This window comes from Pleurodeles waltl, chromosome 6, assembly GCF_031143425.1.
Source record: "Pleurodeles waltl isolate 20211129_DDA chromosome 6, aPleWal1.hap1.20221129, whole genome shotgun sequence".
In the NCBI taxonomy this organism is placed as follows: domain Eukaryota; kingdom Metazoa; phylum Chordata; class Amphibia; order Caudata; family Salamandridae; genus Pleurodeles; species Pleurodeles waltl.
In genome coordinates, this window is record NC_090445.1 from 1,640,351,815 (window position 1) to 1,640,367,459 (window position 15,645).

A 15,645-nucleotide genomic window follows, 5' to 3' on the forward strand; every position below is an offset into this window, starting at 1 on the left:
AAGCCTCCGGTCCGGACATAGAATTAAAAAAATTCTAGCTATTGCGTCAAGAATTTTCAATTCTATTAAGGACACGGAGGCGAGGATTATCCCACCGATATACTGTTGACAAATTGTAATGTCTGCTAAACGATTTGTTTGAAATGCATAATTGTGATGATGATATATATTTAAAGTCATTTCCCCCCCTTGAGATTTATTCGTTTTTCCAAGGATATTATTGGTATATTTTCTTTACCTTTAGGTGCAATTACCAACGGCGAATGAGGTTTCGATCATTGTTTTCGTCAAGGTCCAGTTGTCTTGGTGAATTCGTCAGCATTTTCCGCTGCAAGTTATGAAGAGTCCGAGTGTGGTTCGTCTGTCGCAAAAAAAAAAAAAAGGAGGAGGATCCGTTGCTGTGGGGACTCTTAACAGCCAGTATTGCCCTTGGCAGCAGACTATAATGGTATGTTAGTAAACGTCACAGTACGGAGAAAAGAGCTCACGCCACATTCTACAGTACCCATAATTAACTTCATATTCAGTTTTCCAAAGCGCTCTACAAAACAAAAACAAAAAAAAGGAGGCTCTGAACATGACATGTCTTGTTTTTAAATTATCAACATTTTTATTAAGAAAATCAAGAGGTATTCCAAGATTTTGGTCAGTTAAAGTTAAAACATTGTATCACTTTAAAAGTAATTAACTTTTGCAGAAGCTAAGTATTGTTGGATTTAATATATCTGTCTGCAATCACTTTTACCTTCCAAAATAAACTTGCAACTGCATAAGGAGATTAGTACATTGACAACTGCAGTGGGAACAATTAAGACAAAGTTAAAACGAATATCCATACTTAAATCACCTGAATGAATGTGAAATATTTTCTGTAAGTGCTCTGTTGGGCATGCTTTCATAACAGAAATTAGTTCAATTTAATAACGATTCATCCCTCCTTTAAAAGGGGCGTTTGAACTTGTATGTATTTTGTAAAAATGGGTCATAAAAAGTAAATTGACCAGTAGAACGAGCTAAAACGGTATAAATAATGAAGTATGCATTTATCTAAGGGGTTGGAATCTTCAGAAAAAAAGAAAAAGAACATGCCTGCAAAAACAAACGTTTTTCATTTTTTTTGTCTGCTTAAAAACACTACTTGCCATGTCACTATGGAACCATAAAATATGTATCATGCAAATATAATTTGAGGACCCTTGCATATCTAGCATTGTAGGTGTTACACATGTTAACTGTTAAATGCCAGGGGACAGAAAGGCAGAACCATTCAACTTTTCACCATACACATCATTAAACAACAAAGTGTAGTGAATTTTCTTCATTTTTCCCCTCAATCGTTTTTCCTTTCATTCCTCTAGGTTGATTATTTTCGTTTACATTTTTCATTCCAATGCACATTATCTGAATTCATTTCTCTGTATTGTTTCGTTAGCCTGTGATTATTTTTATCAGTTTTTTCTCATTCACAAAACGTTTACTCATTTCATGGAGTTTCATCATTTTATCCGTTTGGTGAAACTTAATGTACTATCATTTTTTCTAAAATAATGATAAAAATTATCTTTTTACGTGCTGGGAATTGTAGGCTCCACTTCAACCACTGGAACTGTGTGATGCAATGAACACCCCATTATTAAGCACATGCTTCAAGCACCATTCAGACCTCCTCATCATCATGCTTATTTCAGCAATAAAAAAATATGCTTCAATCATAAGCCTGAAACAGAAAGCAGTGGGTGAAATAGTCTGTTATTCTCCTGGTATGCTAATTTTTCATACTTACCCAGGAACCTCTACAACTTCATCTGGCTTTTAAAGCCACGGACATCAGTGATGTGAGACAATTTCTTACTGCAGTACAACTAAATTATAGTAATTCGATTTGGAGTACAATTCAGACTTTGGTGGCCCTAAAAGTGGACCGCCAAAGCCAGGACGCCACAGTCATACCAGTGGCGTGCCCCCCTCGTCCCCCAAGTGTATTACAATGTCTCACCGGGCTGACCAGCAGGAACATTGTAATACACGTCCCTGCCATGCTGACCTGCAGGAACAGTGCTATGCTATTGGCTTCAGGCCAATAGTATAGCAAACCAGCCCCCTCAGAATGCTCACTCTGAAGTGGGTGGACAGGGGGGGCCTCCACTGCCCATGACATGGGCAGTGCAAGGGTCCCCTGTGGCCAACTGCACTGGATTTTCACCAGCCTTTTCATGGGGCTGACCTTAAAGAATAAGAAAAAACGTAGGAAATCCTGAGTGAGGTTAAGTGTACCTTTTCATGACAATATGAATATAAAGAATATTGCCCATTGCTACAACTAAATAATAATGTTGTGGTAGAAATAGGCATATGACGAATCTCTAGATATGTGAACTTTGTTTCAATGGTGAGAGCAGTTTGTTTCGTACCTTCACATTTACATAAAATACGTTTTCATTTTGGTACTTGTCAGATTAGGAAAGACCCTTGATTGCACAGTTGTGGCACACCCCTAGGTTTATTCACTTAGCTTAATGGTTAAGCAAATAATGCTCCCTTAAGCATGGCACTTTGGCATCTCTTACTAAACAAAATGCATTTTCACAAGTATTTTAATCTATTACGATTCAGCAGTAGTGTATCAGAGGTCACAATTCTTCAAAACATGGAGCAAACTTTTGATAAATGATTATGCATGGGCATATTCTATGGTACATAATTCACAACTTTTTCAAAAAACGTCCAGTGACCCTGGATGCAGTACACGTATTAATTCACAACTTTTTCAACAAACGTCCAGTGACCCTGGATGCAGTACACGTATCTTCATTGAGAACTTAAACCAGCCTAGATCAACAACTCATCATTTTGCTGATGGCAATTTGTATTTAGAAGGAAGCAGCAAATATTCTTAAAAGCTAACAGCGGTCAGGGTCCATCAAAAGAGACAACAAACTGTCTCTTAGACTGAATTTAGAGACCTGATAATGAAGGCATATGCATTATGGTTGAAAACGCAGAGGGTGTTCTGTGGCCTTAGACAGTATTCCATTTTCTGGGCTGTCCTTTGGCCAGCTTATAAATTTGTCTCTTGTTAAATCCAAAGTATATTTTCATATAATCATAAGAATTAACTAAAACCCAAGTAGTAGGACATTTGGAGATACATAAAAATATATATTTATGTATCTGAAAACGTCCAGTGAAACTCGGACCAAAAGCAGTCAACTTGTCTGGCAATACAGAAGACGGACTACCAATGTTGAAGTCCCCCACAAACGCACTTCAAAGCGATTACTGCACAATGAGCTGACTATAAGTCTTTACTCCTGGTAGCCAGAAGTTTTAATTACCTGCACAGAGAAAAGAAATTCCAACTTTTACTCCCTCAAACCATGAATAATCCCAGCAACAGGCACTTAGGTTTGTGAACCATCGTTTCCTTTTAGTTGACCATGATCACCAAACCAACGCCTACCAGCACGCCACCAAACCATATGCAGAAAGTTCAAAGGGAGAACACTGTGCATCCAAGATTCTAAAGTCTGCAACACTTTGGCAGCACACTTAATAAGGAAGCAAGGTCTGAAAAATTATTAAGAGAGGACTGAAGCTCAGCAACTTTCATTTCAGCTTCAACCGGAAGTCAGAACATCTCATAATGCTTTCCATTTATCAGCCTCAACGGCGGGATCATATGCACAAGATTGTTCCTGACACCATTATGAAGCAGGTGTTGATTAATTTCCATTGAGCTCACCGCCACTGAGGATTTGTCTTTTTACACTATACCTGAGATGGACTTAGCAATCTCAATATTGATGCATTTAACTGTACCCATGGCAGAACAGCATGAACCACTGTCATTCACTTTTGATAACCTTTTTGCCCCCACTTTATGTTCATAAGCACGCTGAGGCGGTTTTCAAAAACCCTAATAAATGTGTACAAACACACAAATCCATCTGGGAGTTTGACTATACTTTCCAGTTTGTACTAGAATGCAGTTGCACCAGATGTGCTGCCCTCTTCTGGAAGGGATATATTAAACTGAAAATAGCACACTCACCTAGATAGGTGAATAAGAGAAGTAAGTTTAGTTCACACAAGAACTTCTCAACACATACTTATTTGTGGCAACTGTTGCTATCTATTGTGTACACACTATTCAAAACAGCTTTGCTTTTGAAAAATAAAAGTTTGATTATTATCAAGAGTCAAAATCTCTAGTATGTTCACCCAAACGCCTCCTGCTTCGACACACTGATTTCTTAGCAGTCCCTTTGAAAAATAAACTGTTTCGAGATCAGAAAATAGGTTTGCCACTTTGATTGTATTGGGGTATGTTTGAGCTTGGTAAAAAAACTATTTGGCATTAGGTTTTCAAGGGAGAGTTGCACCTTCCCTAGCTTTCAAACATCATAGTTAGAACATGTACAGACACTCTTGTTACCCAAAGACAGTGAGAGAGAATTGCCATTTTAAGTATCCAATTTACATTGGACAGCCTTATAGCCAATTTGGTAGCAGTTTATCTGTCAAAGGGGCTACTGACAAAACATCTTGCTGCACCCGGGTAGAACCATCGTGCTCAACAGGAATAAACATATACAGGTAAAATTCACATCACTATGTTCATCTAACCACATAATGATACCATACATTTGTTTTAAAAGCACCTGAAATAGACAAACATGACTCAGGGGCGAGAGTGGCAAAATGTGCAAGGTCAGAGTGCATGTTTAAGTACGCCACATATTCCGAGAGCCAAACAGGACATAATTCAACACTTTTGTCTTAAGGAGTAATAATTTCATATTGAAATCTCAGTAGTTATAATACACACTCAATTTGTGTACCTTCTTGAACAAATATACCACAAAAAATATAAAACAAAGAAACAATGATAAAACTTGATGATTAAAAACAAGACTATTATTGGTGTGTGGCCATATAATAATCTAAGAGTCCAAGTCCACAGTAACATCTTGAAAGCTCCTTTCATTTGCATTGTCGAAACTGTTTTTACCATGCAGCTGTTTGAGGTGCTTTCTTAAAACAGGTTTATGTGCAAACACCATATCACAGTAATTACATTTATGGGGCTTATCACCACTATGAAGGTTCAAATGATCTTGCAGCGAGCATTTTTGAGAAAACGTCTTCCCACATATCTTGCACTGGAAAGGCTTAATTCCCGCATGTACTCTCATATGCCTGTGCAGATTTCCTTTCTGAGTGAACGTTTTCCCACAGAGAAGACACATGAACAGTTTGTGTAGTTTCAAATGACTGGCATAGTTTTCCAAATGACGAAATACTCTAGTGCACTTAGGACACTGATGATGCCACTGAAGCCCTTTTTCCATCATCCTGTTCATAGGTCCAAACATTTCTTTAGCTTCGGGTACCATATTGTCGCTGCCTGTATCCGAGAGATCATAGTTCTGGAGTTGGTTTTCTTCAGTTTCATTGACTTTATTTTCAACCGTTGAGTTTATCAGTGAGTGTTGCGGTTCAGACCCATGCAGGGCAGATTGTTCTGAAGAAAAAATATGGTTCGGATTTTTCTTCTCAGATGCTTCTCCGATTGTCTCCACTTTGACAATCTGAATATCACCATCATCAATGTCAACACTAGCTTCAGATAATGGAGAACAAGGAGAACTTTGTAGCAACTGATCTTCAATCTCGTCATCACTCTTCTTTAGTTCAGAAGAATCACTTTCCTGTTCACATTTTTCTTCACTATCCAAAGGCTCTTTTGGTTTTATAAACTTCCAAAGGGCATGTATACACCTTTTCACAACATGGCTCATTTGAAGAAAGCTAGCAGCAGTTAAGTAGTTTACAAGCTCAATTTCTGGAAACTCCAGCATACCAGTATAACAGGATAAAAGCAGCTGTCTCCCAGCTTCGGAACTTTGCAAAATGGAGATCTCTACTTCTTGTTCATCATTCAATAAAAAACGATCTCTTAAGTAAGGTGATCCTGCAGCAAATACAATTTTATGTCCTTTGATTTCAACATCATCAATATGCACAGTCACATCACAAAACTTATTTTCCTTCCTCAGTTTGTTCATGGTTTGTAACATTGAATCTCCATAATTCTCAAATTTGAACTGAAGATGATCAGAACGTTCACACATTTTTGCAGACCTAGAGGGACACAAACATAAAAATGTGTTACTCGTTTTGGCAAGAGTATCGAAGTAAGATTTAATTCATTAATGTCAAATATGTGTTATAGCACCCAACATCTTTGCGATTTACCCAGGGCAAATCTTGAGTGTAAGAAAGCCAGTAGTGGAGGTCCCAGTACAACACAGGTAAAAACTATGGCCCAGAAAATAAAGACTGGCCTCTGTCTGCTGTGAAGAGTGTTGTCCGATGTAGGAGACCTGCAAACACCAATGGAGGCCCGGAGCATCCATATTTGAGCACAGAGTGGCCAGTAGGCTAAATCAAGAACGCAAAGCACGACTTGGGTGGTGGGTGGTTGGGGGGGGGGGGGGGGGGGGGGGGGGGGGGGGGGGTGGAGATATCCAGGACACGTCAAAGGGATTTGTAATAGACAGCCTAGGTGTGAGTACATCCAGACGTCTCTAGGTCTGCCTAATCTGCAATTTTTTGCATCAGGAATCCATGAGGATCATGGTACTCTCAAAGTGCTAGAACTGGTTTGTGGAGCAGACTGGAGAAACAGTGGGCCCTATACGTATTCCCTGTGCAGGTTGAAAAGTGCTGTCCTAGTCTGCCAAGGAAGAGAATGAGTGACCCCGGTGGGGGGCGTTTTCCAAGCAGTGATGATAATACATGATTTTATGTACATCATTTTGAAATCATTTACGTGAATTTAAATTTAAACAGATGCTTACTTGGAGATGCCCTTATAATTCTAATCAATTAGTCTCATCTAGACCATTACAAAACCAATTATCAGATGTAAATTAAAATGCAAGACCTAGGAGAATGATTTTCAGATATAGCGTAAATATCCAAACGTGAGAACATCTCATCAGTATTAACAATCATCAAAGGCATAGCAGATAAAATATATCAATTTTACAGTCTCATTGTCATACATGCGAACATATACACATAAATTAAATTAGGCTGTTATCCTGCAAGGAATTAGGTTGCATTTCCCTTGTTGAATCATTTAAATAGTTGTTAGGAGTACACTAATTGCATTGCAACACTTCCCAACTATTTGCATCTGCTCTGCCTTTCGATAGTAAACTCGCCTTCCCTCTCTCCCTACATTCTCTTTGCCATGTCTACCAATGCCAAAATACAAGTGCACTAATAATCTACAAGTATATCTTAACAGTGAGGACAGTGCCATCGCCAAAGTAGTACTCTTTCTACTACAAAAGAACTACAGAATACGTCCCTATATTAATTTAAATTTCTAGTAAATCAGAACTACCACTGCTGCAGCTACCTATCATAGAGGGAGGTCTGAGTGCCCAAAATAATACTATCTGGTAAACAGTCACAGGTGGGGGGCCCCAGTGGTTGATAGGGATGGCCAGGATGAGATAGGACATAATTCCCAGACCAGGGCACTTTAGTGATATTATTTTAGGGGAAAAGTGGAGAACAGTCATTGCTTCTTAAGTGAGCATTAAAATGTTGGAAGCATTGGATTAAACACACACACCATACGATACCCACCGTGTGCTCCCAGCCATACCATAGATGGGTTTGCCATGTAAAAACAGAATGTTTTTACCGCTATGCAAATGTCAAGTTGTACAGAGGTAGTGTTGGTTACTGTAGAAAACTGCTGTGCAAACAGAAAGCTGATCCCTTTGTAGACACTGGTGGAGGTGTGCCTGGCATACAGAGGAGTAAACCACACAATGTGGGGCACGTTACTCTAAGCATGTGAACCCATCACGGCATGACCTACTGCAGCTTCTATGTACAATAGGGAGACGCGCCTACAGAGCTATCCGGTTTTATGAAATGTTGAACAAAATGCCAAGAGAACCACCGAATAGGCCAAGAATGTTTTAGGAAACCAACCTTGGAAGGGAACTTGAAGATAAGAAATGGAGAGCGTTATTACTGTACACACAAAAGGTCTCTAGAAATAGATTCCTCAAGTAGACGCAGTTCATTAGACATACTTAACACTCCAGAATCGCAGTAAGATTTTTTAGCTCCAAAGTATGACCTGCCGTTGCTGGGATACCGTGGCAACAGTCTTGTATCATATGGTATAGAAATGCCAGGTGATTAGCGAGTACTAGGAACAGGTGACAATACTTTTAGAAAACACTGGAAACAGAACTGAATTGTACAAACGCGAAGCATGCCTGCAGAGTCTTTTTTAGGTGCCCAAGGCTGAGCAAGGTTGATTTTTGTACTGTTCCCTGGTGTTGCCTCAGCGACCAATAGGACATACATGGAAGGCAGTGGGTGGACCTTTTTGTATGTCAAATGTGTAGGAGAGGTGATCAAGCGGTCCAAAGTTAAAAAAAAATGGCATTAAAGGGTGTGGTATCCCGAGGTCTGAGAAGGCGCCCGATAATTGGAAAGTGGGACGTGGTTATGCGTAACTTCAACAAAACAGGCTAGAAGATGCCATCCATTTAAATAAAATAATGCTTATTCAAAGATATCAGTTGCCTAGACCATTGAGAAAGGATGAATGATAAGAATGTACAAAATGCTTGGTGTACCATCAAACAAAGTAATAATAGTTTTATACAGAATTATTTTTCGACAGGTCCAAATATAAACATAAAGGTAAAGATAAAGATATAACATGGACCCACATACGCCACCAGTCGCTACACAAGAAAAGTATTTTTAAGGATAAATACATAACAATAATGTAAGAGAAGTATTGTAATTGTGATAATGTTTGAATCATATATGATTAAAAGGTAGAAAAGAAAACTTAATACATTTTTTTTTAAAGTAGGCAGTCTGCTTCAAAAACATTAAAGAATCGCTCTCCTTGGTAGGATGGCAAGAATCTGAGGTCCTAATAATGCAAACGATGGGTCAGGGCTGCTGCCTGCCTACAGTTTGAGGCGTTGCTTGGCATGACACTCGTAGAAAACATTCAAAATGTTCATTAAAAAATGTGTGTTGAGCTTAACCCCTTGAATGGAGTTCGGCATTTAGCCCACCTCTTTCCGGGCAACAAGTTCACATAAGGTTTTCATCTAGTTCTGAGGCCTAAAAAAAAAAAAAAAAAAAAAGAGAACGGGGATTGATTTCTTAAACTTAACTGACTAAACCATCTCGTACCTCTTGTTTGTGTTGCACAGTGCACACCTACCGGTCTCCGACATAACCCATAGCACAAAGGCAATACAACAGAGCGCAAGGTGCAGTGGCTCCAAGCAAGAAGTCCAATCATCTATTCCCTTTTTGTAACATTAGGAACAATCGCATATGCATGCGATTTTCTAGAAATTGTAAAGGTTTGATCAAGTGGACGAAATCATGCCTGCGTTCGTTGTGGTGTGACTTTAACTTGGTCACCATTTTTAATTGATCAAGGGCAACGTTTCCACTCAAGACCTGCGTAGACGGGCTAAGAATCCATCTGAAAGAGCAGGTGCATCAAGCAGCCTCAAGCCTTCATGATCTAGACGCTTTTGTGTAGTAAGGCCTTTGTGTTTAGTGACAGACAACTATACGTGCATTTGTTTCCTGCAAAAAAACAAAATGGGGTCCGGGGACATAAAAGGTCCTTGAATATTAAGCGAGGCGGACGTTTTATGTTTGAAACAAATAGCGAGGGGGTGTTATTGTAAATTCTAAAACCTCCAACTCACATATAGCAGAACCTGTTTCTCTTTTAAACAGACATGGTGATCCAAGGGTTTGTGAAAAGGCAGGAGAAAGATAATCGTTAAAGGCATCTTGTGAAGCTGGCTTTTGAGCTAGAGAATTGGACAAATGAGTATCCCTCTGCCACTTTCAAGGCAGTAAACAAGCATGCACTGTTGTCACTCTCTCCGTGTGAAGCAGTAAAGTGATTTACATGGTACTTGGTTTTCAATTCTCAAGAAGTGGCACCCGTGCGGTGTGCCTCAATCTAGAAACTACGTACAAGCACCAGCCTTAGGGTCTGACAGAATAGATTGAGGATGGACATCAAGGCTTTGGTATGATTTCCATTAGTTTCCTCCTGTCTGTTAAGTTCCACTCTAGACAAGCAGGTGATATGCCAAAAGATGCTAGCGCCCCAGCTGAAATTGCCATTTCTATCTCTCTGGCTCAGAAGGGCTTAATTCAGGTTTAATAACGTCAAAACTTGAGTCTCTCCATGTCGTCATCCAAGCAGAGGACAGGCACCAAGTCTCTTGAGATTGATGTTCCACTATTTGCTTTTGTGTGTTCTTGGAGTTCAGTCACTCTTTTGTACTCAGGCCTGCCTAAAAAATAAGGACTTAGATGAGAGAACAATGTGGAGAAAATGCCAGTATCAGTTTATCCCAAACATTTTAGAACAGTGGTTCTCAATCTATTGACTCCAGTGGACCCCCACTGAATCATTACTAGAAGCTGGAAACACCCAAGCCTTTTGTACCATTTACATTTCAAACATTAAAACGATAATTCACAAAAAAAATAAACAAACAAGTATACACCAAACAAATACTTGAATTTCTAAAGATTTAATTATTTTATATAGAAAAAGTATGCAAATATAAAAAAAAAAAAATAGCAAGTTTGGCACTGCATCTCTGCGACTAACTTTCAATGTTTGGTTTGATTTATGAAAGTTGAATCATTAGGTCAGATTCTACATTTCCCAAGCGATTTCTGTTTTTATTTTTTTAGGGACATAAGATCTGAAAAACCTTTTTCACATAAATATGTTTTGGTGAAAAGAAGCAAAGCCATAATGTCCTCCCATCATTGCATAGCCTCTCCGTCACATGTAATTCATTTGTTTTATAGCACCTTTCATACCAGTGTAGGGTGTCTGAGCACTTTACAGGGGAGTACAAGGTGTTGAATTTATGTCATCCACAGTGGTAGGCATTTTCTAAGAGTGCTTGGTCTGGACAGGCACAAACTCAGGTTTCAGAACACAACACAGTGGTTAGCATGGACTTTAATAATAAGGATGGATTTCTACACAAGCAAACCTTTTTTAGCAGCATAAGGAAAATGAAAGACTGGAAAAAAACAAAAACAAAAAAAAACTCAATTTTCTAATTTGTGCCATGCAGTTTGCACGCAGCTTTTTAATGACAGTTCATAGCTCACTGTGCTATATTAAGATTAAAACTTATGAACTGCACAGTAACAAAAGAATCTCTGACAAAAACAGTAACCCATTGTGCTACGCACATAAAATACTGTTCTTTGCATGATATGCGTTCTTTGCAGCAGGCACATTAACCATCTGCAATACCTTTGAATCAAAACTGCCACTAGACAAAACTCCCATCCCTTTCCAGCAGGTACATTAATCACTAGAGATATTGTGATGCTTTTATTTTTGCCCAAAAGCTGGATGTACAAGGAGCTTTGCAGTGCTTTTAGAACTGCAGCACAAAGGAGATAATAAATATAATAACATGCAGGCGTTTGTCAGAGGACCCAGCTGGAGAACTTCCTCCCTCCCAGCTTATTTAGACATGTGCACCCCCTGGAAATGTGTTGCAGACCACAGACTGGGAACCACTGTTTTAGGCCCATGACAGACTTTTTAGTATGGACATCTTTTGTGACCCACTTAGCTCTAATGGGCATGAGGAGGTCAATTTTGTAATGTAGTAAGCATTGTGTGGTAGCACATTATTATTTGCAAACAGCACATTTTACATTGCATTTGCAGAGACATATAGTTTTATAGATCAAACTATATTGCACACAAATGATAATGTGTGGAAATCAAGTTTCATAGAACAGTTATTTGTGTATCACCAACTAAAGTGTCTTTGTTTGCATCACACTTCAGAATTACACAAAAAAAATTACTTTCCCAACTCTGAACATGTACAGATCATTTATAGGTATGTACATTTTGTAGTGTTCTTAGGACAAAATGACATCCTCCAGCTTTCCTTTAAAGCTTCATCCATCCCAGCAGGATTGTCATATAATCCCCTATAGTCTGCGTTCTCTGACTGCAAAGTGAGAGGAGCTTGCAAACAACAGTACCTGTGTTAAAACATAAAGCAGCAGAAGTCACAGCCTGGCATTTGACCTCTGTTTTTGAAACACAAAGGTGACACAATAAATAGAGAATTGAAATGGATCTTTATTTGTTGCCTAGACTTTGGCAACCCAACAAAAATCAGCACAAGAAACCACTCCCCCCCCCCCTCATATGTTACTGATAGTATTATTTGTTCCCGTTCACTTTCATGCGATCTTGTGCCACGCGTTAAAACATGCTTATTAAGGTGAAAAATTACTTCATACTAAGTCACTGTGCTGAGGTTATAAAGTAGGAATTACTTCTGCATGTAGACAAAAAATGCCAATAGGGTAACTCTGCATGTCTATTTTTGGGAAATTGAAAATGAAAACATCTACATGCTAAATAAAATAAGGAACTTTACAGGACAATTTGTTCTCATTTACGATTCCATTTACATCTTCAGGTCCTCAGAATGACCTATTGGGGATGACTTGGGTATCAGCTGAGAGAGTGTATGGCGGATTGGGGTTGAGAGGGAATGGATGGGCATCCGATATGGGCAAGAAATACCAATGTAGAGTCAACCCAACACGCGTCCAGCAAGCTCACCGAGGTGTTTCCTGGTTCGAACTGGAGTGTGGGACTATTTTTTGGCGGTCAGGGAACCCTCCAAGGCCCTGGGGGAATTACTGAATTCCAAGTGTTGTTCGAGTGATGTGTTGTAAATTTGGCGGGTGGGTGGCTTGAGGCCTTTGGAGAACAGAACACGAAAGAGGATGACTGGAAATGGTTGGGGTACATCTTTTATCTTCCATCCATTGTCCTGGCTCAAATATCGGGACATACTGCCATCTGTCCAACCATTCTTGCACATACACATTCGGCATTATTTAGCCAACGGTTTACATTTTAGTTCGTTCTCACTGCCAACCCCACGAAAAACATACATCCCTCACATGCGAATCTATAAGCATAAGGCACCACGTCGGAGTAATAGGGTACTCTTAAATAGCTGCCATGGATAATATGTGCAGACACACAAATAGTTGCCATGGATAATATGTGCAGACATACAACACCGCAAAAAATCTTGCAATATATCAGTAAATCTATTCATCCTTCTACCCTGGTTTCGCATAGTGCAGCAGTCACTTCTGCATGCAGGTAAAACACATGATAGGATTAATCATATAAATCGTGCAGCTGCAGAGCTGAGAGAACGCGCGAAGGAAGATGGGCCACGAAGTGATAGCATTTGCATTGCAGATAAAAAGGAAGCTGAATCACAGAACATACAGGGTACACACTGTTCTAAAAAAGCACGCCCACAATCGCGGACTGCATAACACCAACGCAGTGTCCACTTTAATTATAACGTATATCACAATACTAGTAATGCGCATAGACACACAAGCCCAACATGACAAGACAGCAGTAAACAACTAAGCCAGCAGATGTTGATACCTGGAACTCTGGAGGCACAGCGAAGATGGACAGCGGTGTAATGTACAAAGACAGTACCTGCAGCAGCGGCTGTAGTATAGATTTGTCACTATGCAAATGCTAAGTATCCCCACTGAGAATACGATGCACGTGTAATACAATGGTAATGTACATACTTTGGCCTGCAGACGTGTTTAAACGCATTGCAGGTCAAGCAGAAACAAAAGGTGCAAAGTTCGGGGAGGGAAACCAGACACCAGATGCACGGTACTGGTGCTGCAACTGACATTAGATATAAAGTTCTGGCGCTGCTATACACCCTGAAATCGCACAATCATGGTAAAGAAAACAAGTACAGGTTTGGCCTGAAACTCAAACAGCGCACACAGTCAACTACCAGAAACACTGTCACAACACCGCTTAATCATCTGCACAATCACAGCAATGCACAATGTGCGGCGGTAAAGCACACAACACCCAGTCGTTACACTGAAATGAAATGAACTGCCTTCTTGAGCACCTTGTAGCCTAGGTTATACATACACGGATGCACAACGCTGACCTACGGGGCAGGTAAACTGTTCCAGTACCTTGACACTACTCGAGCTACGTCGTCCACACAATCGCCCTACTGTACTGGCCTTTCCGCGAAGAATCACTACCCCGGACAGACGTCCCCGACCCAGTTATTTGGCCATGAGCCGCCGTGCAAACCATACCTTCCCAGCACCCGGGGCCTGCGGTGACGGTGCAAGTAGCTGCCGAAAGGGCACGGCTACAAATACCAAACCCTAGAGGGATCACAAACCACCCAGCCTAGAGCTACAAATTCCATTTGGAGAAATTAGAGAATCCTTGTCCTGGAATTATCGCGAGACAATTACCGTGTTTTAGCATCGCGAGAAAAAAGCCTAAACAATTTATCAACGACTGGACCTCGAATAAACTTATGATTGTGCGCTAAAAAGGGCTATGAGAGCGGCCATGTTAGGTGTGGAAAGGCTGCATCAGGTCCATCCATACCGTGTGGGCTATTTTCTCCTACACTAACTGTAACCTCTATGAACTGGAACCATTACTACAAGCAAGATACCAAGAAAAATATATAATTGTGCCACTTAGCGGCGAGATCCATTCATTAATGCTAGTAACTATTTACAAATTGATTTTTTTAGTAATTTAAACTGAAGCTATTTGCAAGTCCGCTTTGTTGGGTGGGTGGGTGTTGTTTCGAGCTCTTCTTTTGTGGGGAGTTAGGGCCTTTATTTTGTATAGGTCCGAACTGAACAGATGCTGCTCCGGTATTGAGATCTCGCGTTGTTGTAGAGGGATGAGCACAAATGGAATGCGAGCCTGGAGGTAGATTGAACGCTCTGTATACAGAGGAAGTGGATGTTGGTGTCATAACTGGTCCCAGTAGTAGCGAAAAAGAGGCATTTCCCCCTTTTTTCAGCGGAACGAGGCTTCAGACCCAATTGGCCAGAACCGGCTGCTTGACAGGTACCAATACAACAAGGCGGGCCTGGGGGAGGGAGAGACATTAGCGTTCAGGAAAAATGTGGTCTCTGTATCTGATCAAGTTTCTGGACGACCAGTGGTTAATTTACCCACCTGACCAGTATTTTCATGCAAAGAGTGCATAGGTTTTATTTGGCTTATATGTGGCATTTCTATATTTTAGTGCGCGTATGTGTGACATTCCAGTGCCTTATGTGTGACAATTTGAGTGACAGTTTATTGACAGCAGACGAAGCAGATATGCTCATATGAGATGCATTTTAGAAATTGTCAAAATAATGTTGCAGAGCTCCGAATGCTTCAGCCAGGTGCTCACTTAATTCGCTTTTCTAACACAACAGAGCTAGAAACATAAGTGGGGCCATAATAAACAACAATCAAGCAATTTTGATTATTTTTTCAAATGAATATTGACACTTTTTCTTTTTATTGCTGCAAATGGAAGAGTAAATGATCACATCTGTGAAGAGCACTAACACTCACCATTTAATATATTGTTATTAACAATGTGTGTCAATGGTGTGTGTGTGTGTATGTATATATATATATATAGAGAGAGAGAGAGAGAA

At 40.0% G+C, this 15,645-nt stretch overlaps 2 protein-coding genes across 4 annotated transcripts in view; one reads left to right on the plus strand and one right to left on the minus strand.

Moving 5' to 3' along the window:
* Positions 1-585: 585 nt before the first annotated feature.
* ZBTB26 (zinc finger and BTB domain containing 26) lies at positions 586-14,440 on the minus strand. 3 transcript variants are annotated; one of them, XM_069241544.1, is made up of 2 exons: positions 14,278-14,440; positions 586-6,144 (listed from the first exon to the last, which is right to left on the minus strand). In XM_069241544.1, exon 2 carries the CDS (start codon positions 6,132-6,134, stop codon positions 4,944-4,946), a length of 1,191 nt encoding a protein of 396 aa, XP_069097645.1. In that variant the 5' UTR covers positions 6,135-6,144; positions 14,278-14,440; the 3' UTR covers positions 586-4,943. The 3 variants fall into 3 exon arrangements, with proteins under 3 accessions (XP_069097645.1, XP_069097642.1, XP_069097643.1); XM_069241541.1 differs by having other exon boundaries at positions 14,149-14,440; XM_069241542.1 differs by having other exon boundaries at positions 13,580-14,440.
* Positions 14,441-14,826: 386 nt separating this feature from the next.
* Positions 14,827-15,645, plus strand: part of ZBTB6 (zinc finger and BTB domain containing 6) — a 51,606-nt gene continuing 50,787 nt past the window's right edge. The window contains exon 1 of the mRNA XM_069241545.1: positions 14,827-15,058. The gene's annotated coding sequence lies outside the window, so the exon portion shown is untranslated. The remainder of the gene's footprint in view (positions 15,059-15,645) is intronic.

What these genes read in the sequence shown, in the direction of transcription:
- ZBTB26 (XM_069241544.1), bottom strand. Translation starts at nt 6,134, where the DNA reads ATGTGTGAACGTTCTGATCATCTTCAGTTCAAATTTGAGAATTATGGA.